Below are 26861 nucleotides of genomic sequence, written 5' to 3' on the forward strand. Positions count from 1 at the left end.
TTCAGCCCCTAGAAAACATTTCAAACTGTAGTTTTGAAGGACTATATCCCATTTAAATTGTTCCTTTTCAAAAACAAGTACCCAGGGGCCTGCCAAGGAGATAGCACAAATAGATCACTATGGTCAGATCCTTGTTCAACCCCCCTGTACAGCATGGCCTCATGAGCACTGTTGGTTGTGACCCTGGTGCCCACAGAATATCAAATCTGTCAGGTCTATACCACCAGATTTAGCATCACTGAGAATAGTCATACCCTCTCACCCCATTTTGCTAAGACTAGAAGTTTGGGGGAATTAACAACTGATCTGAAACATATAGACCTTACTGATCTATTTAGAGTTTAACAGTTCAGTACAAGGACAAACTAAGGGGCCAGAGATATGATACAGTGATAAGGGACCATGTCTTGCATATGACCAACGGAAGTTCAGTCTAACACCCCAGACAGTCTCGAGCCCTATGAGTGGTCCCTGAGCACAGGATCAGGAGTAAGCCCTGAGCACAGCCAAGTATGGCTCACTAGTGGTACAACTGATACTGGAACATAGTTTGCTTGAAATAACTGTATTATGAGGGGTCAAAGTGGTGGTGCAAGCAGTAAGGTGTCTGCCTTGCCCAAGCTAGCCTCGGAGAGACTGCAGTTCGATCTCCCGGCGTCCCATATGGTCCCCCAAACGAGAAGCGATTTCTGAGCAGATAGCCAGGAGTAACTCCTGAATACCACCGTGTGGCCCAACCACCGCCCCAAAGAAATTTAACTTATTATAACTTTATAGGTCATGGTGTTTTGTTTTTCTGGGTTTGGGGACCACACACAGCTATACTCAAGGGTTATTGTGGTACACAGAAGACCATATGGGATGCCAGGTGGGTCATGTGCAAGGCAAGTACCCTACCCACTGTACTCTCTTCAACCCTAAATCATGGTGTTTTAATTAAGATAAGTTTCTTGGGGCTGGAGAGAGCATGGAGGTAAGGCATTTGCCTTACATGCAGAAGGACAGTGGTTTGAATCCCCGCATCCCATATGGTCCCCCAAGCCTGCCAGGAGTGATTTCTGATTGTAGAGCCAGGAGTAACCCCTGAGTGCTGCTGGGTGTGACCCAAAAAACAAAAGATAAATTTCTTTTGTTTTTGGGCCACACCTGTTGACGCTCAGGGGTTACTCCTGGCTATGGGCTCAGAAATTGCTCCTGGCTGGGAGATCAAACCTAGGCTAGCCCTAGGCTAGCCCTTGCAAGGCAGATAGATGCCTTACCTCTAGCGTTACCTCTCTGGTCCTAAGATACATTTCTAAAAAAAAAAAAAAACAAAAAACTACTATGTCAAGCAGGGATCTCAAACTCAATTTACCTGGGGGCCGCAGGAGGCAAAGTCCTGAGTGCAAAGTCAGTATTAAGCCTTGAACATTGGGGGTGTGTGACCCAAACAACTAAAACAAAACAAAACAAGATTCCTCTAGGGCAGGGCCACAAAATATTGTACGAGGGCCGCAAATGGGCCGCAAATGAGACCCTTGATGTCAAGTGATAATGTGTAATGGTTAAGTTATTACCCAATCCTTATTCCTTAGGATTAGGGTGAGGGTGAGGGTGAAGGTGAGGGTGAGGGTAGGGACACTTCTGAAGAATGTGGACTACAGAGCTTCTAACATGCTCTCTTAACCATTTGGAAAAACCCTCAAAAGTTGCTTATTCTGCAATACTGACAGAATTTTAAGTCAAATATAAAGTAGAAAAAAGGATTCTGACCACTGAACAGTATTTTATTTCAGATGACTTAACATTTCATTTTCCCTTCCCTTCTCTTTACTGTCAGGATGAACAGGGGTTGTGCACATACCTGGCTGTGGGGTTCACATGTTTACTTATGATGCTTTCTGGGGGTCACACAATAGGTTGTGGTGTGCGCACACTAGGCCCCACCACTCGCCAAAGTTTGAGCTCCTTCAGTTAGCACAAATGTGACTAGTTATACTTGCCAAGTGAGGTGTTCTCCGCAGGTAGCAGCCCTTTTGCTATGGTGCAGCTGGGAATCATATATGGAGCCACAATGCCCTAGGAATCAGACAGCAGAGTTGCCAGGATCCTGGCACAAGTGGCAACTCTAGGGACTGAATTAAGGTCGTGTTCTGGAAAGGCTGGCATTCTAAGACACTGAATTACCTCCCAGATGCCTGAATAATTAAAAAAAAAAAAAAAAAAAAAAAAGAATACTAGGGGCCGGAGCAGCGGCGCAGCTGTAAGGCAACTGCCTTGCACTGGCTAACTTAGGACGAACCACGGTTTGATCCCCTGTCTCATATGGTCCCCCAAACCAGGAGCAATTTCTGAGTGCATAGCCAGGAGTAACCTCTGAACATCACCCGGTGTGGCCCAAAACAAAAACCAAACAAACAAAAATAAAAAAAGAGAATACTTATTTTTTACTAAAAATTTGACACAGAGGAAGTCACATTTAAATAAACATTAAATTCAGAGTTCTTTAATTGTAGTTTTGGACCTTGACTATGACAAATATTCATATATAATACATCCATAATTTCTTTTTTAACAAATTATACCATGATAAAACTTTAAAAATTATTCATATGAATTATTTTACTTAACATTTTGTAAGTTAGTCAAATGCATATCACAGCAGAATTTTTATTCTTTAAATAGGGAATTCTCATGATTTCAGTATCTCACAAATTGAAGCTGAGACTATACTCAGAAACAAGTTTAGAAAACGACATTACAAAAGATTGGGAGCGAATAGTAAAAAAACAGGAACAAAACTGAAAATAAATCCACTTGGGCTGCTGTGGGGAAGTGAATCAGATATTTTCACTGCCATAAGTCTTCAGTTCGGCCAAACTTAAACACCAGTCCTCTGTGAATAAAATAAGAAAAGTCACATAACTAGCTGAGTCTGGGAAAAGAAATATGTGATATTGAGGAATGATGAGAAACTACAGAGAAAAATGGTAACTTACATAAAAGAAAACATGGGATTAAATAGTAGTAAATTCTTCCAAAGGCTTTACTGTACTATTTATATTTACACTGCCTTCCCTATATCCTTAAGTACTGGACACATATATCACTTCTATTTATTTGTGTTTATTTATTTATTTATTTATTTGGGTTTTGACACACCTGACGGTGCTCAGGGGTTACTCCTAGCTCTGAGCTCAGAAATAGCCCTGGCAGGCACTGGGGGATTTGAGCCGCCATCTGTCCTGAATTGGCTGCATACAAGGCAAACACCCTACCACTTTGCTATCTCTCCGGGCCCATACATCACTTTTAAAAGTTAACAAGGTGTATGTGTGGGTGGTGGGGAGGAAACATGGGGTGATAGCATATCTGGTAGGACACTTACCTTGTATATGACTGACCAGGTTCAATTCCCAGCATCCCATATGGTCACATGAGACTGCTATGAGTAATTTCTGAGCACAGAACCATGAGTAACCCCTAATTGTCATCGGGCATAGCCTCCCAAAACTAAATAAATAAAGTGCCCTTTTAGAACAGCCAACTGAGACTACAAATAGCAGGGGAGGGAACTCTGAAGCAATGGAGGGTTACAGTGGGGTGTTAAAAGTAAATAACAATGGGCCGGAGAGATAGCATGGAGGTAAGGTATTTGCCTTGCATGCAGGTCATCAGTTCGAATCCCGGCTTGCTCTGAGCCTGGAGCCAGGAATAACCCCTGAGCACTGCCGGGTGTGACCCAAAAACCACAAACACACACAAAAAAAGTAAATAACAATAATATGGAAACTGTTGTACTTACTTTACCTCATCCAAAAAAAAGGTTAACAAGGAGTGGGGGCTGGAGCAATACCACAGTGGGTAAAGCATTTATTTGCCTTGCATGTGGCCTACCCAGATTTGATTCCTGGCATCCCATAGGGTCCCCTGAGTCTGCCAGGATAGTTTCTGAGAGTAGAGCCAGGATTAATCCCTGAGTGCTACTGGATATGGTCCCAAAACAGAACAAATCAAAACAAAATGTCAATGAGAGGACAGGAATTTTGTGCAGGAGGAAACACGCTTGGCTTTTTTTTTTTTTTTTTGGTTTTTGGTCACACCCGGCAGTGCTCAGGGGTTATTCCTGGCTGCAGGCTCAGAAATTGCTCCTGGCAGGCACGGGGGACCATATGGGACGCCGGGATTCGAACCGATGACCTCCTGCATGAAAGGCAAACGCTTTACCTCCATGCTATCTCTCCGGCCCCAACACGCTTGGCTTATATATGGCCAAACCTATTTTGATTCCCAGCAAAATGATTCATCACGATCTGCCAGGGGTCACTCCCAAGGAACAGTACCAGGAATAGACCCTGAGCACCAAGGGTGCACCCCACCACCAATAAAATGCAAAATTAAATAAAAAGATAAGCAGGGCTAGAGATACCTCAACAGGCTGCAGTGTATGCTCTGCATGCAGGAGGTCCATTTTTGATTTCCAGCATTGTAGTCTCCTAAACAAAGCTGGGAATGATCCCTGAGATCTGAGTCAGGAGTATCTCTGAACACTACTTAGTGTGGCCCCAAAACAAAAGTTAATCAACTAATATAAAATGTACACTACATATGATAGTATGTAGTGCACAACAGTGTCTAATAATTTGGGGGGAGGCTAGGAGATTTGAGTGTTCAGCTCTTACTCCCGTCTCTGTGCTCAGGATCATTCTGGCAGGGCTCAGGGGATCATACGTGGTTCAGAGGTTTTTTGTTTGTTTTTGGTACAGAGGATTGAATCCAGTATGGCTACATGCAAGGCAAGTGACCCACTTCTATACTATTGCTCTAGCATTGACAATGTCTAATTTGATCAAATTCACACAATAGGGCCCGGAGAGATAGCACATCAGATAGCACATCAGCGTTTGCCTTGCAAGCAGCCGATCCAGGACCAAAGGTGGTTGGTTCGAGTCCCGGTGTCCCATATGGTCCCCCGTGCCTGCCAGGAGTTATTTCTGAGCAGACAGCCAGGAGTAACCCCTGAGCACTGCCGGGTGTAGCCCAAAAACCAAAAAAATTCACGCAATAACCCATTTGACAGTGTTCATGCTGTCAGTGCTAGATAAATGAGATATAGTTCCTATCCTAATTGCTCACATTGTTTAGGAAACAATTAGTAAATAGCAACAGAGGAAAGTGTTATTTATATCAAATTTAAGAAAGCATAGAAACATATAAAACTCACCTGTGCTGCAAAAATAAAAACAAGTGATACTGTTTGAAACGAACTTTGCAGGCTAAGCTGGAATTGGCTCTGTGCTCGAGTGACCCCTGGCAGTGTTTGGAGAACCAAACAGAATGCTGGGGATTCAATTTTGGAGATAGCTGACTAATATCTCTGTATTATCTCTCTGGCTTAGATTACATTTTTAAGAGATAAAGAGCATAGGGACTATAGGTCAAGATTTTTGTAAGCCAAGACAAAGGTGCCAGGCTATAAGGTCTAAAATGAGTAAATGCTGCTCAGTCCCAGGCAAGGAGTAAAACTGGGCTACAGAGATATGCCTCTATTTCAAAGGAATCTGCTCCACTTATAATCTTTGTGAGCACAAGGGTTGTTACATGTTTCTGTTTTTCAAGAAAAGTCAATTTCAAAAAAAAAAAAAATTGGGGGTCAGAGTCAGAGAGATAGCATAGCAGCGTTTGCCTTCCAAGCAGCTGATCCAGGACCTAAGGTGGTTGGTTCGAATCCTGGCATCCCATATGGTCCCCTGTGCCTGCCAGGAGTTATTTCTGAGCACATAGCCAGGAGTAACCCTGAGTACCGCCAGGTATGGCCCAAAAAACAAAAACAAACAAAAAATTGGGGGTGAATGTGGGATTGGAGAAAATCTATGAATAGTGTTCATAGGCCTGGGAGTCATTCTTGGTGATACTCAATTAGGACAGTGATTCAATGCAATGGCCTGAGGAACTACCTGGGCCCTTGTGGTGCTAGTAGGCCCTCCCAGGTACCTCTTCTGTATTAGCACAGAGTCAAACTTTTTGTTTTTGTTTTTGGGTTACACCGGCAGCACTCAGGTGTTACTCCTGGCTCTATGCTCAGAAATCGCTCCTGGCAGGCTCAGGGGACCATATGGGATGCTGGGATTCAAACCACTGTCCTGCATGCAAGGCAAATAACTTACCACCATGCTATCTCTCCGCCCCCTCCCCTTCTTAAATGAGAACAGGATTCAAAGTGTTTTTGAAGAAAAAATGGTACATGAAAACTTAGATTCAGTAAGGAATGAGAAATGCAGGGAAGGAATAATGATGATATAACATAAACCTGGATATGGACAAAAAGAGAACACAAGAGAGAATAATAAGAGAATATTAAGAGATAGAATTTAGGAGTAGGGCACATGTAAAGGAAAAATTGAATACAGAAGTACATATTTCGAGGGCCAGAGAAATAGAGGACAGTAGAGGACAGCAGATAAGGTGCTTGCGTTGTATGTAGCCAATATCTGGCACCCCACTTAGTCCCTGAAGCAGTGTCAGGACTAAGTCCTGAGTGCAGAGCCGTAAGTAATCCCTGAGTTTTGTTAATGTGACCCAAAACCAAAACAAAAACATATGCTGGTTTTCATTTATTTATTTATTTTTAGGAGTTTTTTTTGGGGGGGGGTCACACCTGGTAGAACTCAAGGGTTACTCCTGCTCTTCACTCAGAAGTCACTCCTGGCAGGCTCGGGGCACCATATGGGATGCTGGAAATCAAACTGTAGTCTGTCTGGGGTTGGCCACGTGTAAGGCAAACGTCCTGCTGCTAATCTATCACTCCAGCCCCCTTATTTGTCTTTTAATTACTAGTATATACTTAAAATTAAACCTGTTAATAATCAATATATGAGGGGGAGGAACAGTATAAAGGTTTATTTGAAAACAGAAGGGAATGGAAACTCCCCAGCCCATTCATGAAGGAAATTAATATAGGACTAAGATTTGTAATGAACAAATTTTTTTTTTTTTTTTTTGGTTTTTGGGCCACACCCGGTAACGCTCAGGGGTTCCTACCGGCTATGCGCTCAGAAGTTGCTCCTGGCTTGGGGGACCATATGGGACACCGGGGGATCGAACCGCGGTCCGTCCAAGGCTAGCGCAGGCAAGGCAGGCACCTTACCTTTAGTGCCACCGCCCGGCCCCAATGAACAAAATTTTTATAAAGTAAACACTTGAGTATTTTTAGTTGAAAACAAAGATGCAATCTGAAAATCAGCCAGAATCATCTCCTAAAATTCTATTAATTTCTCTTTCTAAAGAATTTCAATAACCTCCAAAAGCTTCATAATTTAAGGTTTGCTATTTCAATTCCTATAAGATCTACTGCTACAAGAACAAAAAAAACAAAACTAAGTTATTAGGGTCTCTACTCTCCAGATAGCCTAGGAGACGAGCTAACTTTAGAACACTTGTCAACAGAAGTAAACTATATTCTGAAGAGTTTCTTGGGTAAAAGCCAGTTCCCTCCTACACTGTCAGATGGTGACCTTTAGTACTGACATTTATTTCTGAAATAGTATTTTCTAAGTTGTTGATCAGTATTGTTTTGTTATAAACTAGAACATCAGGCAATCTGCTACAACTATTCTGATAATGGCAGCTATAATTCGTTTAATTTCAAGACACCAGGACTCTCTTGGTGTGTGTGGCAGCAGGACCACCATTTTGTTTCTTTGAATTTTGTCCACCAGTATTAGAACAAAAGGTATAAACCATATAACTGTGTGTCTTTCCACATCTACGCTCTACATTTCATATCTCTACATTGTTTTGATTAAATTGCAAGAAGGTATGGCAATGAAACGAAGTAAGTATGAGCAACAACTGCTTACTATTACTGAAAGGAAATTATGAGTGTTTTTATGAATGTTTCAGCCAGATACAGGATTTCTACTTCCTTTTGGGGACTGGATGAGAAAGGATAGGGAAGGAAGAGTCCTAAGATAAACAGCACTTTATTTTTTATTTTTAATTATGAGAACAATGATGCAAAGAAAGAGGGCAAGGTAAAGTTAGAGTGGAAGGACAATCACCCATAAACAGAGTTCTCAGAAGAAATCCCCTTGCTGATGCCTAAACTTTGAACTTACAAAGAAAATTAAGAAAAATAAAACAGAACCCATGTACAATTACTTTGTCCACAAGTTCCCAGACTGTAGTACATTATAACATTTCTTAGCAGTACACAAAGCAATCTAAAGCCATGAAATTTATGTGACTCCTTAAACATTGAAGGCATAGTATTTTTTTACATTTTCATGCACATGCATATTAGTTTAAGTTAACATCAAAAGTTTAAGTGTTTTTTTTTTTAAGGTTTAGAGTCAAAGGAGCACAGTAAGGGCCCAGAGAGATAGCATAGCGGCGTTTGCCTTGCAAACAGCCGATCCAGGACCAAAGGTGGTTGGTTCGAATCCCGGTGTCCCATATGGTCCCCCGTGCCTTCCAGGAGCTATTTCTGAGCAGACAGCCAGGAATAACCCCTGAGCACCGCCGGGTGTAACCCAAAAACCAAAAAAAAAAAAAAAGGAGCACAGTAAAAATGGTGTTAAAGAGTGGCAAATATTGTTTGCATAGGCCCACCAAAATATGGGGGACATGGAAAGGAAAAGCCTTGACCTAAATACAAGGAGACCCTACCCCTGAAGTTTCCTGGCATAAGATCAACTCTAGGCTCCAGGCAAACTAGTTTGTTCAATCCAAGTCATTGTCTGTAGTGCCAATACAGTTTTTCACGCAATCTCTATTGATAAACAGCACTTTTTAAAAAACCTTTTCTCAATTAAGAACTCTTTGAAAACCTGATCAAAACCATACATAGACTCTTTCCAGAAATGCTAACATCTTGCATACAGGCACCCTCAACTTCAGAAACCTAACCCTGGTATGGAGGGTAAGAATTCTTAATACGAGGCTAGAGAGATAACTCAAAGGGTTAGAGTGCATGTTTTGCATGCAGGAGGCCTGGGTTTGATTCCTGATACTGGACGGTGTCCTGAACACTGCCTGAATTGTATCCCAAGCACAACTGAGAATTGATCCTGGCACTATTAGGTGTGGCCCAAGGAGTTCTGATATAAATGATAAAGAGAAGTTTTGTTGGGGGACTAGTGGTAGGGGAAATGGCAAGTACCCAGGAAAGAATGATTAGAGAGAATTTCTAGTAAAAGTACTTAAAGGTTTTATAGATCTAATTTGTCATCTAATTATATCAGAATAATAAAAATGTTAACGCTTTTAGGCCAGAGAGATAGTACAGTAGGTAAGGAGGTTGCTCTGTACATGGCCAACCCAGGTTCAATCCAATATGATCCCACAACCACCACCAGGAATAATTCCTGAGGGCAGAGCCAGGAGAGAGAGAGAGGGGAGAGGGGAAGGGAGGGGAGGGGAGGGGGAGGGGAGGGGAGGGGAGAAGAGGAAAAGAAAAGAAAAGGGGCCCGGAGAGATAGCACAGAGCGTTTGCCTTGCAAGCAGAAGAAAGAAAAAGAGAGAGAGAGAGAGAGAGAGAGAGGAGAGAGGAGAGAGAGGAGAGAAAGAAAGAAAGAAAGAAAGAAAGAAAGAAAGAAAGAAAGAAAGAAAGAAAGAAAGAAAGAAAGAAAGAAAGAAAGAAAGAAAGAAAGAAAGAAAGAAAGAAAGAAAGAAAGAAAGAAAGAAAGAAAGCTCGCTTTGGCAGCACATATACTAAAATTGGAACGATACAGAGAAGATTAACATGGCCCCTGCGCAAATTCGTGAAGCGTTCCGTATTTTTTTTAAAAAAAGAAAAAAGAAAGGAAGGAAGGAAGGAAGGAAGGAAGGGAGGGAGGGAGGGAGGGAGGGAGGGAGAGAGAGAGGGAGGGAGGGAGGGAGGGAGGGAGGGGGGAGGGAGGGAGGGAGGGAGGGAGGGAGAAAGAGGGTTGAATAGAAAGCATGGAGGTAAGTCATTTATTTAACTTGCATGCAGAAGGTCAGTGGTTCAAATCCGGCATCCCATATGGTTGACGTCCCCTGAGCCTGCCGGAGCGATTTCTGAGCTTTGAGCCAGGAGACCCAAAAACCAAAAAAAAAAAAAAAAAAAAAGAAGAAAGAGAGAAATAAGAAAGAAATAGAAAGAGGGGCCGGCACAGTGACGCTAGAGGTAAGGTGTCTGCCTTGCCAGCGCTAGCCTAAGGCGGACTGCGGTTCAATCCCCCAGCGTCCCATATGGTCCCCCAAGCCAGGAGCGACTTCTGAGCGCATAGCTAGGAGTAACCACTGAGCGTCAATGGCTGTGGCCCAAAAACCAAAAAAAAAAAAAAAAAAAGGAAGGAAGGAAGGGAGAGAGAGAGAAAGGAAGGAAGGAAGGAAGAAAGCAAGGAAGGGAGAGAGAGAGAGACTGAGGGACCGGAGAGATAGCATGGAGGTTAAGCGTTTGCTTTGCATGCAAAGTTGGTGGTTCGAATCCCGGCATCCCATAGAGCCAGGAGTAACCCCTGAGCGGCTCCAGGTGTGACCCGAAAACCAAAAAAAAAAAGAGAGAGAGAGAGAGAGAGACAGAAAGACCTCCCAAACACAAAAAACAAACTTTCTCAATCATATTCTTCATTTTTTTGGTTTTGGTTTTGGTTTTGGGGCCATATGCAACAGCGCTCAGGGGTTACTCCTGGCAGGAACCAGGGACCATATAGGATGCCGATGCCGGGATTCAAACCACTGTCTGTCCTGGTTTGGCTGTGTGTAAGGCAAATGCCTTACCACTGTGCTATCTCTCTGGCCCCAATGTTTTTCTTTTTGTTTATATGCCTCATATTTTATGACAACTGCAATACTATTGGGAGGGCCATTTGGCAGGTATGTAAGCTAAGCAAATAATTATAGTTAATGCCATAAAACAAACTATTATTTAAAAAATAGGGCTCAGGGCTGGAGTTACACGTGGCTGACCTGGATTTGATTCCCAGCATCTCATAGGGTCCCCTAAGCCTGCCAGGAGTAAACCTTGAGTGCCGCTGGGTGTGACCCTAAATACAAAACAAACCAAGTAAAATAGGACTAAGAATGTAAAACAACTTACCCAAAAAAGATGAAGGCATTTTGGAAAAACACAGCAATTCCAGGATATACTATGGATTTTTCTGTAAGAACAATTATAACATTATAACATATACTTAAATCTATATTCCATTTCTAATATACTGAAGAATATCAATTTTCCTGCCTCACATTCTTTTTTTTATTTATTTATTTTTTGGGGGCCACACCTGGTGACGCTCAGGGTTTACTCCTGGCTATGTGCTCAGAAATAGCTCCTGGCAGGCTCGGGGGACCATATGGGATGCTGGAATTCGAACCACCATCATTCTGCATGCAAGGCAAATGCCTTGCCTCCATGCTATCTCTCTGGCCCCCATGTCTGACATTCTTGATTTTTCTGGTTACTGTGGTTGATTTGAGTATGAAATGACATTACTTACAACAGAGTCTATCACTAGTTTAGTTCTCTCAGGTTGGAGATGTAGCTCAAGTAGTACTATACTTACTGTATATGTGAAACCCTGAGTTTAAAGCCCTTTTTCTGCAAGTAATTAGTTAGGGCATATAATGTGCCAGCAATACAGCAATGAATAAAAGAGGTACAATTCTTTTGCCTTCACAGAGCTACACTGCAGACTATAGAAACAGAGGAAAAGGGAATAAAAAAGAAGTAAAGGTATAGAAAGGGTAGAAGTGCTGCGAATGATGGCACTGTATGGGTGGCCAGGAAGAACTTACAAGAAGATGACCATAGCAGAAGCATAGAAAGGACAGGTATAAGCAGAGTGAGAATGCTGACACAAGGAGCAGCCATTGGGCAAAAGAAAGTAAGAGACAGATGAGAAGAACATGAAGGGTAGACTAAGAGTGAAGATATTGGGGGCCGGCGAGGTGGCGCTAGAGGTAAGGTGTCTGCCTTGCAAGTGCTAGCCAAGGAAGGACCTCGGTTCAATTCCCCGGTGTCCCATATGGTCCCCCGAAGCCAGGGGCAATTTCTGAGCGCTTAGCCAGGAGTAACCCCTGAGCATCAAATGGATGTGGCCTAAAAAACCAAAAAAAAAAAAAAAAAAAAAAAAAAGTGAAGATATTGTAGAGCTGAGTAGTAGGAGGCCGACAGATGACATAAACTGGGGCCAGAGCGATAGCACAGCGGCAGGGCTTTTGCCTTGCATGCGGCCAACACAGGACAGACACGGTTCGAATCCCAGCATCCTACATGGTCTCCCAGGCCTGCCAGGGGTAATTTCTGAGCACAGAGCGTGGAGTAACCCCTGAGTGCTGCTGAGTATGGCCCAAAAAGCAAAAACAAACAAGAGAGATGACATAAGTTGACTTTTTAAGCAGAGTGAGGAGTGAGCTCCAAAGCAAAAAAAAAAAAAAAAAAAAAAAGATGGCTAAAGAGATAGTACAGTAGAAGGGCCCTTGCCATACATACAGCCGACACAGGTTGGAACCTCAACATCATTTATAATCCCCAAGCAGCACCAGGACTGACCACTGCTGAGTGTAGCCCCAAAACAAACAACAAAAAGTTCAAGACCTATTACTCATTATTTGTTTTTGAGCCACATTCAGGGTGCTCAGGATTAACCCCAGCTCCATGCTTGGGGTCATTCCTGGCAGTGCTCAGGAAACCACAACATGCTGAGGATCAAATTTGACTCACTTGCATGAGTTCTTAGAGCTGTATCTTCAACCCCAAAATTTAGTTTAACAAAAATTAAGAAAGTTCATGATTTCAATCTAAGAATTACATTTTACTAAAAAATTTTGAAATATAAGTCAAGTCAAACTGGTTGGTTCTGTTTTTGCAAATTGTGCTATTCATTCCTAAGCTAAGCATACACAACTTTACATAGAACATTAAGTAGGTTTTCCTATTTTTTTAGAATCAAAAAGCAAGCTTTCAGCCAGGAATCTAAAACTAGGCATCTTTGTGATACTGTATTAAATTGATCTTATTATCCAGATCCCTTTAAGTATTTTCAAACTTCTATCTGAAAGTGGATGAAGCCAATGGCCAGGATAGCACAGGGGTGGGAACTTGCACTGGTGGGTGTGGCCCTGGAGACTCCTGGCTCTGATGGGTGTGTCTCTACAAGGCCCTGAGCACAGCTGGGTGCGGCCTTGGGGGGCACCTAATCACAGGATCCAGGTGGGATCACACCCTCAGGTCAAACATTGAACCACATGGCAGGGTTAGCTGAGTTTAACTGGGAATGACCCAGACTCCCTGAACTAGGGAGGAATTAGGAAGGAACAAGGTCATATTATCACGAAGATTTAGCTCAATACATTTTAATTGTAGGATATTAGTTTTGCAAAAAAAAATTATTTTACAAATCGCAACTTATCAAATAGCAGAGAACATATATATTCTGCTTTGTTTTTGTTTTTGTTTTTGGGCCACGCCTGGCGGTGCTCAGGGGTGACTCCTGGCTGTCTGCTCAGAAATAACTCCTGGCAGGCACGGGGGACCATGTGGGACACTGGGATTTGAACCAACAACCTTTGGTCCTGGATTGGCTGCTTGCAAGGCAAACGCCGCTGTGCTATCTCTCCAGGCCCTATATTCTGCTTTTAATAGTTTTGGAAATGAAAGAGAAGCAAAATTTGGAAATGTGTCCTATTATTTCCAGGCCTTTAAGGACAATTTTTAAAAAAGCATTCTAAAAACAGCAAATAAATGACAAATACACAAAATACTGAAAAAGCACTGCCAGGCATAAATGCAATGCCTATAGTTGGTTCAGGGATATGAAATGTTTTATTCTAAAATAAGAAACTTTGAGGCCAGAGCGGTAGGGTGTTTGCCTTGCATGTGCCCAAATGCAGCTACTTCAATTCCTGGCATCCCATATGGTCCCCTGAGTCTGCCAGGAGCGACTTCTGAGTGCAGAGCCAGGAATAACCCCTGAGCCCCAAAGGCCAATAAATAAATAAATAAAATAAAATAGGCAGCTTTGGGCTAGAGAGACAGCTCAACGAATTGAATGCAGGAAGCTAGGTTTGGATCCCTTACACTGCATAGTCCCTTCAAGGAACCCCCAAGTAAAAAGCCAGGAGTAGTCCCTGATGATCAATAGGTGTGACTCAAAAAGCAAAAATAAATAACTAACTTTAACAGAAAATTTCTGTAATCTACTGAAGTAAAACATAAACTGTTTTCTCTCACCTGTAGCAACATAACCTCCAAAAAGAATCCACATAGATGCAATCAGAGATCCAAAGGCCAACATGAAACCAATGAGTAGCCAAATTCGAGCACCTTAAAAGAAACAACATTTTACCATTTTCTCTCAGAGCAGCAATGAACTCTTCTAAAAGGAAAAAAAAACCCCAAATAGTACTTGCTACTAAAGTCTAAATAAGAGCAGTGGATGTGTATTAAGTTTCATTAATAAAGATGTTTGTCTATTTCTTTTTTTTTTGGGGGGGTCACACCCGGCATTGCTCAGGGGTTACTCCTGGCTGTCTGCTCAGAAATAGCTCCTGGCAGGCACGGGGGACCATATGGGACACCGGGACTCGGATTCGAACCAACCACCTTTGGTCCTGGATCGGCTGTTTGCAAGGCAAACGCCGCTGTGCTATCTCTCCGGGTCCGTTTGTCTTTTTCTTATTTGTTGATGTGTCTAAGTACCTATAAATGCTTTCTCCAATTATGTACACTTAAAAAATTATGTATATCTTCTACTTAGGAGTTAGAGATCTCTTAAAAGAGTTATGTGCTGGGGCCGGCGAGGTGGCGCTAGAGGTAAGGTCTGCCTTGCCAGCGCTAGCGTAGGACGGACCATGGTTTGATCCCCCTGCGTTCCATATGGTCCCCCAAGCCAAGAGTAACTTCTGAGCTCATAGCCAGGAGTAACCCCTGAGCGTTACCGGGTGTGGCCCCAAAACAAAACAAGACAAAAAAAGTTATGTGCTTTGTATGTGAGAGACCTAGGTTTGTTTCCCTATATGTCAGGGATTAGCCCCTAAACTATCAGGTTTTGCTTTTTCAAATATTTTTTGGTGGGGAATCACAATTGATAGTTCTGGGGCTATTCCCTAAACTTAGAAATGAGCCAAAAAAGGAAAAGTATAATGTTCATAACTTGGTCTAGAGAGAGAGCTCAAAGGACTGAGCACATGCATTCCATGTAGGTGGCCTGGGTTAGATACTGGTACAACAGTTCCCTGAGTACTGCCTTGAGCAATTCCAAGCACAGAGCAAGGAACAGCCCCAAACAAAACAAATTTATATAGTAGAGCTTAAGATACCAAAATTCTATTTTGTACATATTCTTCACAGCATACTATATATTTACACCTTATTACATGAATTAGATACCCAGACTTGTACTTTTTGTCCTATACAAGCCACTTTTATGCACATAATTTCTGCTCAAGATATATTTCCATCCTATCCAAAATATGAAGGAATCAACAGGGACCTTTCATTTGAATTCTCAATGTAAGTAGATTAGAATGTTGTTTGCACCTATTTACCTGTTTGACCCAGGCAACCTTCACTGTAACTATCACCTCGAACTTGTCCATTCGATACTGCATTAATCCTGTATGAATAGAACAAAATAAAAATCAAAGTCTCTCTCACTTCAAGAAGAAACTCATCATAACATAAAATTACCATATAAAGACCAAGAGTCTCTCAAATTTAAAGTTGTGACTACTGATTTCAGATGATACTAAGTAAGTCCCTTCAAACATTTGCATGTGATTCCTGAGCATAGACCAAGTCCTGAGTACAGCTGCTCCCCACCAGTGATTTCTGAGCATAGAACACTCCTCTTTCTCTTCCCTCCCTTCCCCCTCTCTCTTGGCCCAAGATTTTTAATTTTAATAAGTCCTTTAGGTGATTCTGGTACTTATTAAAATGTCGAGAATAAAATATACAGAATTAAGATTTCCTAAGGTGGAACCATTTTAGCTTTATTCTATATAATATTTTTTGGTTTCTGGTTCACACCCAGATGTGCTCAGAGCTCATTCGATAAACCCTCATCACATGTGTACAAGGAAAGCACATTGCTGTTATCCTATCTCTGATCCCTAGTGCTCTTTTTTCACACAGCATACTCACCAAGACATATAACCACACTCAACATATAACCATGCATAGAAATGGATAAAGAGAGCTCTAAACAATTCAAAATTACTTAAAATTAGCTTTGGGATACATATTTTATAATAATAATGTGTAACATTTGAAAAAAATTATATTTCAGACAAAAAATAATTTTTTGCTATGTAATATTGAAGAGAACAAGTAAAATATTGTTTTGGGGTCTGGGAATGCAGTTCAGTAGTAGAAGTCCTGTCTTAAAGGCATAAATTAGTGAGTTCAATCATTGATCATTCAATTTATGATCACCCACATCACTGAGTGTAATCACAGGGGCACCTCCAATGTGATACTGGTGCTAAAATTATGTGATGTCCATTTCATGGCAACCAAGTACTCAACTCCTAGACACTACTACAGCAACAAAGGGAAAGGAGAAGGCCAGGGACATGCTGGAGCTGGAGGATAAGACACAAGCCTTGATGCTGCCAACCTCAAATTGGCCCATCATTAAGAGCAGTCCTGGAGGCCTATGAGTACCGTCAAGTGTGATCCTGAAGTTCCCAAAGTCACAATAGCAATGAAATCCCCGAGCCACGAAGTTTGAGCAGTAGATCTTTGGGCCCTGCACTGAACTCTCTGATAGCTAATACCAAGGGGAGGCCCAGGTTTCTTAAGCACTTGCAGGGACACAACACCTTCCTCATCCCTCCAAAAAGCTTTAAAAAGTAATAAGGTTTTTTGGTGCCGGAGAGATACCATGGAGGTTAAGGCGTTTGCCTTGCATGCTGAAGGACGATGGTTCAAATCCCGGCATCCCATAAGGTCCACTGAGCCTGCCGGGGGCAATTTCTGAGCGTAGAGCCAGGAGTAGCCCTGAGCACTGCCAGGTGTGACCCAAAAACCAAAATCCCCCACCCCCCAAAAAAGTAATAAGATTTTGAACCAGTGTGATAGTATAGTGGGTAGAGTGTTTGCTTTGTACATAGCCAACCTAGAGTTCCCTGACACCCGATATAGTCTCCTGAATACCACCAGGACTGATCCCTGAACACTACTGGGTATGACCCCTCCCCCAATTAACAAGGCTTTGTAGGACTTAACTATTTTTGAATAACTCTTAATATATATTAGCACAGCACAGAAAATTGTGCATAATATTTTTTAAATTTACATGACTACAAAAATAATGTTTAAAAAATGTTTTCTTTATCAACTTAAAAGGCAGGGGTGGTGAACACACGGCATGCGGCTCCCAGCCAAAATGAATGCGGCTCTTTGCCTCTTCTCATGATTTTGTATACTGTGGCTCTTTGCCAAGTTTGGATTTTGTTCTGCTGCTTCTGAGGAGGGACCTCTGAGGAGAGATCTCAGAGTGCGAAGTCCCGCCATACCCCAGGCTGCGTCCTCCCGTCTCCCATCCCTCGGAAACAACTGCACGGGCCAACGAGCAGGGGACCCGTGTGTCACATGTTGGGTCACATCTTGCCGTTAGTTCTTAGTGTGGAGGACGCAGCACACCCTCACCAGCACTGCAGGATTTTTACCCTCACTCAAAATGGCAAAATGCATTATGTGTTTAATAGATTATTGTTAAAATTATATGCTTTTATGTGAGTGTTTGTCTGTTTTGGCAGGTCACTGGGTGGTGTGGCTTTCTGACTCTCACAGTTTAAAATTTTGGCTCTTTGTGTCGAACTTGTTCACCAACCCTGTAATAAGGAGACAGAGTACAGGGTTAAGGTGCTTCCCTTGCACGTTAGATCCCAACACTAGATGGTCTTCTGAGCATTGCCAGGAGCAACCCCTAAGCGCAAAGTGAGATGAGTATAAGTGAAAAATACTCCTAAAAATTAATATCATAAATAATATTATAAAGGAGGGTTATATACCTAATTGTGCTCAGAAATCAATCATGATACTAATCTAGGGGATCAAGGCCAGAGAGATAGCACAGTGGTAGGGTGTTTTGCCTTGCACGCAGCTGATCTAGAATAGTGGTTCAAATTCTAGCATTCCATATGGTCCCTGTGCCTGCCAGGAGCGATTTCTGAGCATAGAGCCAGGAGAACCCCTGAGCACTGTTGGGTGTGACCCAAAAACCAAAAAATAATATAAACAACAACAACAAAAAACTAATCTAGGGGACCATATATATCTTCTGCCAGGGATCAAACCGGGTTCAGTGAATGGAAGCCTTTACCCCTGTACTTAATTCTTGCTTTTTCAATTGCTAATCTATGTTGCAAAGAGAAGTTCTTCTGCTGATTATCATAAATAATCTTGAAAATTGAAGTGCTGAGGCCATCAGGACTAATACCTAGCTTAACTCAGGGGACCAGGCAAGGCCAAATGATTAAACCCAGGAAGGCCTCCCGTATACAAAGCAAGTACTCAGGCCATCGAGCTATCTCCCTAGGATTGGATAAAGGTCTTTTGTTATTGTTCTGGTTTTGGTTTGGGGCTACATGTGGTTGTACTTAGGGATTACTCCAGGTGGTGCTCAAGGGATTACATGTGGTGCTAGATATCTAACTGGAGTCAGCACCATGCAATACAAGCACCTTACCTGTTCTCTAAGACCTCTAATAACGCAAAATATTTAATCCAAACTCGTGAGGTCTATTTTGTTCTCAAGTCCTTTTAGTTTTCTCAATTTGAAATAGCTCCCCAGTCTTTATTTCAGCCATAGTGGTCTCCTTGCCATAAGTTGAAGTACTTGCAGTTCTATTTGTCTGGGCCAACCTTTATACACAGAGCCACAAGCAGGTCCTATATTTCTTCCAGTCCTTACTTACTTAAGCTTCACATCCTCCCTCCTCTGTGTTCTCTCTCTGGCACTTAGTATTATCTGACATGCTTTGTATTTATTTTTCCTTAGTTATTAACTGCCTTCCTTACTCAGTGAAATTGCATAAAGGCATTGATTTTTCCATTTTATGTACTATGGTATTTCCTGTACCTAGAGCAAGATTTAAAAATAATGTATTGGGGGCCCGGAGAGATAGCACAGCGGCGTTTGTCTTGCAAGCAGCCGATCCAGGACCAAAGGTGGTTGGTTCGAATCCCGGTGTCCCATATGGTCCCCCGTGCCTGCCAGGAGCTATTTCTTTTTTTTTTTTTCTTTTTTTTTTTTTTTGGGAGGCCACACCTGGTGGTGCTCAGGGGTTACTCCTGGCTGTCTGCTCAGAAATAGCTCCTGGCAGGCACGGGGACCATATGGGACACCGGGATTCAAACCAACCACCTTTGGTCTTGGATCGGCTGCTTGCAAGGCAAACACAGCTGTGCTATCTCTCCGGGCCCCCAGGAGCTATTTCTGAGCAGACAGTCAGGAGTAACCCCTGAGCAACGCCGGGTGTGGCCCAAAAACAAAAAAACAAAAAACAAACAAAAAAAAAAAAAACGTATTGGGGCAGGAGCGATAGCACAGCGGTAGGGCAGAAAGACGGTGGTTCAAATCCTGGCATCCCATATGGTCCCCTGAGCCTGCCAGGGGCAATTTCTGAACTTAAGAGCCAGGAATAGCTCCTGAGCGCTGCCAGGTGTGACCCCAAAACCAAAATAAATAAATAAGAATAACTTATTAAGTGGCCAGGAATGATAATATAGACAGTAGGGTACTTGCCTTGCATGCAGCAGCCTGGGTTTGATCCCTGGCATCCTATATAGTCTCCCAACAACCACCAGGAGTAACTTTTTTGTTTGTTTTTGATTTTTGTTTTTGATTTTTGGGTCGCACCTGGCGGCACTCAGGGGTTACTCCTGGCTCTCTGCTCAGAAATCGCTCCTGGCAGACACGGGGGACTACATGGATGCCGGGATTCGAACCACAGTCCTGCATGCAAGGCAAATGCCTTGCCTCCATGCTATCTCTCCAGCCCCTTCAGGAGTAACTTTTGAGTGCAGAGCCAGGATTACCCCCTGAGCATCACCAGGCGTGCCCCCACTCAAAAAAATAAGGGGCTGGAGAAATGACACTTGTCTTTAAGTGGTCAACCTGGATGTGATCCCTGGCATCTGAGTTTGCCAGGAATGATTTCTGAGCACAAAGCTCAGAATTATGAACATTATTAATTAGGGGTATGTTCCAACACCCCCCAAAGTTCATTTATATTTGAAAGTCATGCCTAACATGTCAATTTCCTAGTATTTAAACATGTTATATATACTCAATGCAAATCTAAAAAACACTCTTATTGGGGGCTGGAAAGATAGCTTGATGGGCTCAGCACATGCTTTGCAGGCTTAGGTTCTATCCCTAAAATACATGGGCCATGAGCATTGCTAGGTATGGCCCCAAAACAAATGACCAAAACGCCCTCTTATTTTGTGACAAGCTATATAAACAGTATCACAATGACACTTACATTAGAAAAGCTATGGTTGCTATGACACCACAGGTATGATATGAGTGGTTGAATTCCTCCATAGTGGGATAAATGACAGCTGCATCTATGATAATCCACCAGCCTGTAAAAAACTAAGAACAAAGATGACAGCAATGAGAAAATGAGAAATTGCAGCAATTTCATATTGTACTGGCTTAAAAAAAAAAATCAAGCTACCAATGTGAAAAGATCCCTTTTAATGATTTCAATTTTTTCAAAGAGTTAGAGCTGTTTCTGACATGTAACTTAAATGGTTTAATATCTCATTAAATATTGGTTTCCCGGGCCTGAGAGATAGCATGGAGGTAAGAAGTTTGCCTTTATGCAGAATAACGGTGGTTCAAATCCCGGCATCCCATATGATCCCCTGTGCCTGCCAGGGGCGATTTCTGAGCATAGAGCCAGGAGTAACCCCTGAGCGCTGCCGGGTGTGACCCAAAAACCAAAAAATAATAATAATATTGATTTCCCTTAAAGTCTAAGAGCAACTGATATTTATTAACAGGAATAATTTGGGGGAGGTAGGGGAATTGGGGACATCAGTGGAGAGCAGTGGACACTGGTGAATGAACTGGTCTTGGAACATTGCCTGAAACCCAAACATGAATAACTTTGTAACTCATGGTGACTACATTAAGATAAACAAATAAGCAGGATACTTCTTTTTCTTTCCTTCCTTTTTTTTTTTTGTTTTTTTTGGGCCATACCAGGTGATGCTCAGGGTTTACTCCTGGCTATGTGCTCAAAAATCACTCCTGGTTTGGGGATCAAACTGCAGTCCATCCTAGGTCAGTGTGTGCAAGGAAAATGCCCTACTGCTTGCACCATCATTCTGGCCCTAGGATACGTCTTTTCTAAGTCTATTAAAATAATCAGTGTAGGGCCCGGAGAGATAGCACAGAGGCGTTTGCCTTGCAAGCAGCCGATCCAGGACCAAAGGTGGTTGGTTCGAATCCCGGTGTCCCATATGGTCCCCCGTGCCTGCCAGGAGCTATTTCTGGGCAGACAGCCAGGAGTAACCCCTGAGCATCACCGAGTGTGGCCCAAAAACCAAAACAAAACAAAAAAAAAAATCAGTGTATAATGTCATAATAATAAATTCTGTAGTATTTTTTTTTTTTTAATTTTGGTGGTGTTGGGGGTTTGGGGCTATACCCTGTCGTGCTCAGGACTTATTCCTGGCTCCACGCTCAAGGGCTCAAGGATCACTCTTCATGTGCCCAGGAGACTAGATGAGGCATCAAGGATCAAACCAGGATCAGCCACACGCCAAGGCCTTTGCCTTAATCCCATCATTATCTCCCTGCCCCAAAGTCTGTGATCTTATTTTGTAAAGTAGAAATAAGTTAAAATACCTCACTGCAAGCAAAAGGGAGAAAAGTGATTCAGATTTCAAGTGACAGGAGTGTGCTGCCTGTCACTGATATATAAGCCTCCAGAGGGTGTTATCACTATGGACAAAATATATATAAAAATAGCTTCAAATTCTAATTTAACTTAAACACAAAGCTATAATTTTTACTATGAATTGTTTCTAAATATTGGTTTTTCTGTTTTGGTTTGGTTTTGGGGCCACACCAGGTGATGCTCAGGGTTTACTCCTGGTTATGCGCTCAGAAATCGCTCCTGTCTTGGGGAACCATATGGGACACCGGGGGATTGAACGTCCTAGGTCATCACATGCAAGGCAAATGCCCTATTGCTTGTGCCACCGCTGCGGCCCCTAAATGTTGTATTTTAATGGTTTTCCTTTTAAGTCAGATTGAGAGGAGCCAGAGAGCTATTACAGTGGGCAGGAAGCTCTTAATTTTTTTTTTTTTGTGGTTTTTGGGTCACATCCGGCAGTGCTCAGGGGTTACTCTTGGCTCCATGCTCAGAAATTGCTCCTGGCAGGCACGGGGATCCATGGGATTCGAACCAATGACCTTCTGCATGAAAGGCAAACGCCCTACCTCCATGCTAACTCTCCAGCCCCGGAAGCTCTTAATTTGCATGTGGCCAACTCAGGTTCTAACCCTAGTACCACAGACTGCCTCCTGAATACTAACAGGAGTAAGAACTGAGCAGAGCTGGGTGCAGCCGTAGCCCAAAACCCAAACCCAAACCCAGACCCCGCATTCCATATGGTCCCCCAAGTTGGTCAGGAGTAATTTCTGAGCACAGAGCCAGGAGTAACACTTGAGCTCTGCTGGATGTTGCCCCAAAACAAAAAAAAATTTATTCTGGATTATGGAAGGAATGCAATAATCTCTCTTGACTAGTTTTGATCTATTGACTAGTCCTTGGTACTTAATGTACTGAGAGTATATAAGCCTATATATTGTCTTATGACATTTTTACCATAAAGTGAAAGGGAAATAATAAAATATCAAGTCATAATTTTGACCTTTAAAATGGTATGACTCAACACCCTTGTAAGTAAAACAAAAATATCAATGTTAAAGTTAAGTGGTCAAAAATAATACAGAAATCAAATACAAAATTACAAACACACCAAATATTGAAGGCCCAAAGGATCAATGACTTACTAGAACACCAGCGGCAATTGAAGCAATTGTATTTCGCTTTTCCCCCCAATCAATGCATTCTGAGCATCTTAAGCCTTCTAGAAATCCGGACATTTTCCCAGGTCACTTAAAAACAAAAACAAAACCCAACTAAATAAAGTACTTGTGTTAATTTCCTTCAAAATCTGATTTAAATTCCTAAAAAACAACAGCACAATAATTCAATAAAAGTAAATATATACTTGGGGGACTTTTACCTCTTCAGAATATCTGATTTAGTGTTTCATGAATTTCCACGTCATAACTTTGGAAAATAAAATGTGAAATCATTTAGGTTTGCTTTGTAATTTAAAAGATGGTTTTAGGGCCCGGAGAGATAGCACAGCGGCGTTTGCCTTGCAAGCAGCCGATCCAGGACCAAAGGTGGTTGGTTCGAGTCCCGGTGTCCCATATGGTCCCCCGTGCCTGCCAGGAGCTATTTCTGAGCAGACAGCCAGGAGTAACCCCTGAGCACTGCTGGGTGTGACCCAAAAACCAAAAAAAAAAAAAAAATAAAGATGGTTTTATTCGGTGATGGGAAGGTTGCACTGGTGAAGGGGGATGTTCTTTTTTTATAATTGAAACCAAAGTACAAACATGTTTGTAATCATGGTGCTTAAATAAAGATATTTTAAAAAAAGATGGTTTTATTCAACAATACTTCTGAATTAGTGAAAAAACGTTTTTAAAGATTATGGTATTGGTGTAATTTGAACAAAGGGAAACCAAATTTGAAAAAATATCTGATGCTGACCGTCTTCTGAACTGTCACATCTTATTACCAAGTACCTTATGAAAGTGACTCTTTTTTTTGTTTGTTTTTGGGCCACACCCGGTGACGCTCAGGGGTTACTCCTGGCTATGCGCTCAGAAGTCCCTCCTGGCTTGGGGGACCATATGGGTCACCGGGGGAACCGTGGTCCATCCTAGGCTAGCGCAGGCAAGGCAGGCACCTTACCTCTGGCGCCACCACGCCGGCCCCATGAAAGTGACTCTTAAAAAGTTTAATGATTATTCATTCTAATTACTATATGATTTTGACATTTACCATTCAAGAGCACTAATACAATAAGCAGAATAGAAAACGATGGTCTGAGTTAAAGCATGGACTAAGAATTATTTTTCGCAGAAATATATAACTAACTTTATTATACATATATTATTTTATTATGTGTATAATTTTATTATAAACATGTTTCTTCATATTAAATACTGCATGGAACTTCCCATTGTTATCCCTCCCACAACTTCCTGCCTATCTCACCAGGAAAGGAAGACCCGCCACAGTTGGGCGGGGTCTGTGGTTGGTAATTAGAGAGGCCTTGGGGAGGGGTGGAGAGAAGCAGCAGGAAGAAGTCGCAGCAGGGAGAGAGGAGACACAGGATGGAGCAGAGGATGCAGAGATGCAGGTTAGTTTAAAGGTCATGTGAGGATCATGCACATGGCAGGTAGGGCCCTGTAGTATAGCTGGATGTCTCCTAAAACTTTTGCTGACTGCCTGGGGATCATTTCCTTGCCGTTATCCCGAACCCAAAGACCCACCAGGCCGTAGGAGCTGCAGGCGCTGAGCCTGGCCAAGAAAAGCCTCACCATCCACTCCATCCACCACCCCTAGGACTATTTAATTAATAATTAATTCAACACCAGCCATTTATTTTTCTACTTTTCCAATACTGCTTTTTGATGTTTTTATGTAAAAACCCACTTCATTTTAATATCTATCTTTGATTCTAACATGTTTCCTGGTTCAAACTAGAAGACTTAACTCAGACGCCCAAAATAAATTGTTAAATGATCACATCCGTCCTCAGTTGTTTTACCACATTCCATATATAATGAGCCAAACAGATCTGACAAATCCATATTATTTCTAATGCAGAGCATGAAATTACAAAATATAAGCCTGAGTTACAGGTAACTTGCTAATAATGAAGAAACCCAAACTCCTGCAGTAAATCAGGGCCGGTCCAATAAGCTACTCTGTAACAAGTAATCAAAGCGATCCATAGATCCTAAAATAGAATAATGAATCCAAGAGTAATTTGCTTTTCAAAAATGAAAATTATGGGCCCGGAGAGATAGCACAGCGGTGTTTGCCTTGCCAGCAGCCGATGCAGGACCAAAGGTGGTTGGTTCGAATCCCGGTGTCCCATATGGTCCCCCGTGCCTTACAGGAGCTATTTCTGAGCAGACAGCCAGGAGTGACCCCTGAGCAACGCCGGGTGTGGCCCAAAAACCAAAAAAAAAAAAAAAAAAAAAAAAATTTAGGACGTGAGAGATAATATAGTGGGTGAGGTGCTTGCCTTGCACAAGAACTGACACAGGTTGAATCCCCAACAGCCCTTATATGATCCCTGGAGTCCTCCAGGAGTGATTCCTGAGTTACAGAGCCAGGAATAAACCCTGAACACCGATGGGTGTGGCTCCAAAACCAAAACCAAACAAAAAATAAAAAATAAAATGAACATTAAAACTATGATTATCACCAGGGCCAATAAGCTAAATGTTAAGGCCAAGTTCAATTTTTTTGGAGGAACAGCAATCTAGTATGTGCTGGTTTTGTTCCATCCCAGTGACGTCGCCAGAATCTTTTTCTTTTCCCCCCATTTCTTGTTTTTGGTTCATTTGTTCGCTACTGACACGCTCACCCTCCTGACCTGGGTACCTGGGGGTGCAGAAGGGGCTGTAACTCGGAAGCTCTGAGGGCCAAACCAGATCTAGCTCGGCCACCTCCCTGCGTGGGAACCAGTCGAGCTGCTTGCCACCCTCCTTCCGGGCTGTCAAGTGTGGGCGCTGCGGGGCCCCGGGACTTCCGAGCGGGGCGAGTCCCGACGCGGACCAGAGGAAGTGAGCGGAAGGCCCCAGCCCGCGCCAGCTGCTTCGGGGATGTGGAAGCATCCGCCCCGCCGGCAGCATCAGCCCAGCGGACAGCGCCGGGTCTGAGCCCAGCCCGGTCCGCCTCGAGGCCGCTCCGGGCCTCCCGCCTGGCACTTACGTCCAATCCCGCCCGTGCACGGCCTGTCGCCCCGGAGTCCCGCCGCTGCGAGGCCACCTCGCTCTCGCCCGACCTGCAGCAAAAACAAAACAGCCAACCACAGGCAGCCGGAGACCCGGATGGAGCGGCGGCGTCTCGGGATCTGGGTTGCGCATGCGGAGACGGGCTAAAGGGCGGGACTCGGGCAGGGGCGGGCGAGCGGAGGGAGGGGCCAGAGGGGACACGCCTACCGCCCGGCGAGTCACATCTGCCCGTACCTCCGGGGGCCATACACAGCTGGATTTCCCCAGGTGATACAGCTTGCCTTGTCAAAGATATCCTTGTAAAAGATCTCTGGGAGCTGCTTTCTCCCCCAGTCTTTTGGAATAGGGCATCTGTTGAGCCTTTTTTTATGGTGTATTATATACATTTATTAAATGTACAGCTATATTCATAAAATGTACATAGTATTGCAAACCAATGACTAATGAAAATATAATGGTAATTAAATACAAATATAGACTTTTTCAACATATGTGCCTTTTTCTTGCTTTCTTTATTTTAATGATTTTTATTGTGAATTACAAGTCTTTCACAGTAATATTTAAGGTACATAGTGACATAGAATGATGGGTATTCCCACCACCAGTATTGTCCTCCCTCCAACCCTGTTCCCAGCATCCCCTCTTTGCCTCCTCCCCCGGACTGCTAGTATAACTTGTCCCCTCTGTGTATGGCATGTAGAAGATTTGGGTATTTACGTCTTAAGTGAAGCGGGAAAATTTCAACTGCCGGGCTCAGTTCAGCAGTTATCTGCAGCATGATTTGCAAAAAGAGTGAAGTTCCCCATCATGCAAAAAGCAGGAGCACACTGAGGAGGC

At 42.8% G+C, this 26861-nt stretch overlaps 1 protein-coding gene and 1 pseudogene across 2 annotated transcripts; one reads left to right on the top strand and one right to left on the bottom strand.

Annotated features, from left to right (window-relative positions):
- Nucleotides 1-2457: 2457 nt before the first annotated feature.
- On the bottom strand, nucleotides 2458-26034 carry TMEM50A (transmembrane protein 50A). Of its 2 annotated transcripts, XM_049775090.1 has the most exons (8): nucleotides 26002-26034; nucleotides 24951-25018; nucleotides 22989-23093; nucleotides 20440-20552; nucleotides 15493-15560; nucleotides 14177-14269; nucleotides 11042-11102; nucleotides 2458-2875 (listed from the first exon to the last, which is right to left on the bottom strand). In XM_049775090.1, exons 3-8 carry the CDS (start codon nucleotides 23079-23081, stop codon nucleotides 2830-2832), a joined length of 474 nt encoding a protein of 157 aa, XP_049631047.1. In that variant the 5' UTR covers nucleotides 23082-23093; nucleotides 24951-25018; nucleotides 26002-26034; the 3' UTR covers nucleotides 2458-2829. The 2 variants fall into 2 exon arrangements, with proteins under 2 accessions (XP_049631047.1, XP_049631048.1); XM_049775091.1 differs by lacking the exon at nucleotides 24951-25018.
- Nucleotides 9671-9760, top strand: LOC126012370 (uncharacterized; annotated as a pseudogene).
- Nucleotides 26035-26861: the final 827 nt, after the last annotated feature.

This window comes from Suncus etruscus, chromosome 6, assembly GCF_024139225.1.
Source record: "Suncus etruscus isolate mSunEtr1 chromosome 6, mSunEtr1.pri.cur, whole genome shotgun sequence".
Lineage (NCBI taxonomy): Eukaryota > Metazoa > Chordata > Mammalia > Eulipotyphla > Soricidae > Suncus > Suncus etruscus.

Coding starts and splice junctions, on each gene's coding strand:
- TMEM50A (XM_049775091.1), bottom strand. CDS start 23,081: ATGTCCGGATTTCTAGAAGGCTTAAGATGCTCAGAATGCATTGATTGG. Junction 14,270..15,492: donor AGGTTGCCTGGGTCAAACAG/GTAAATAGGTGC, acceptor GTTTCTTTTAAG/GTGCTCGAATTTGGCTACTC. Junction 11,103..14,176: donor TGGAGGTTATGTTGCTACAG/GTGAGAGAAAAC, acceptor TTGTTCTTACAG/AAAAATCCATAGTATATCCT.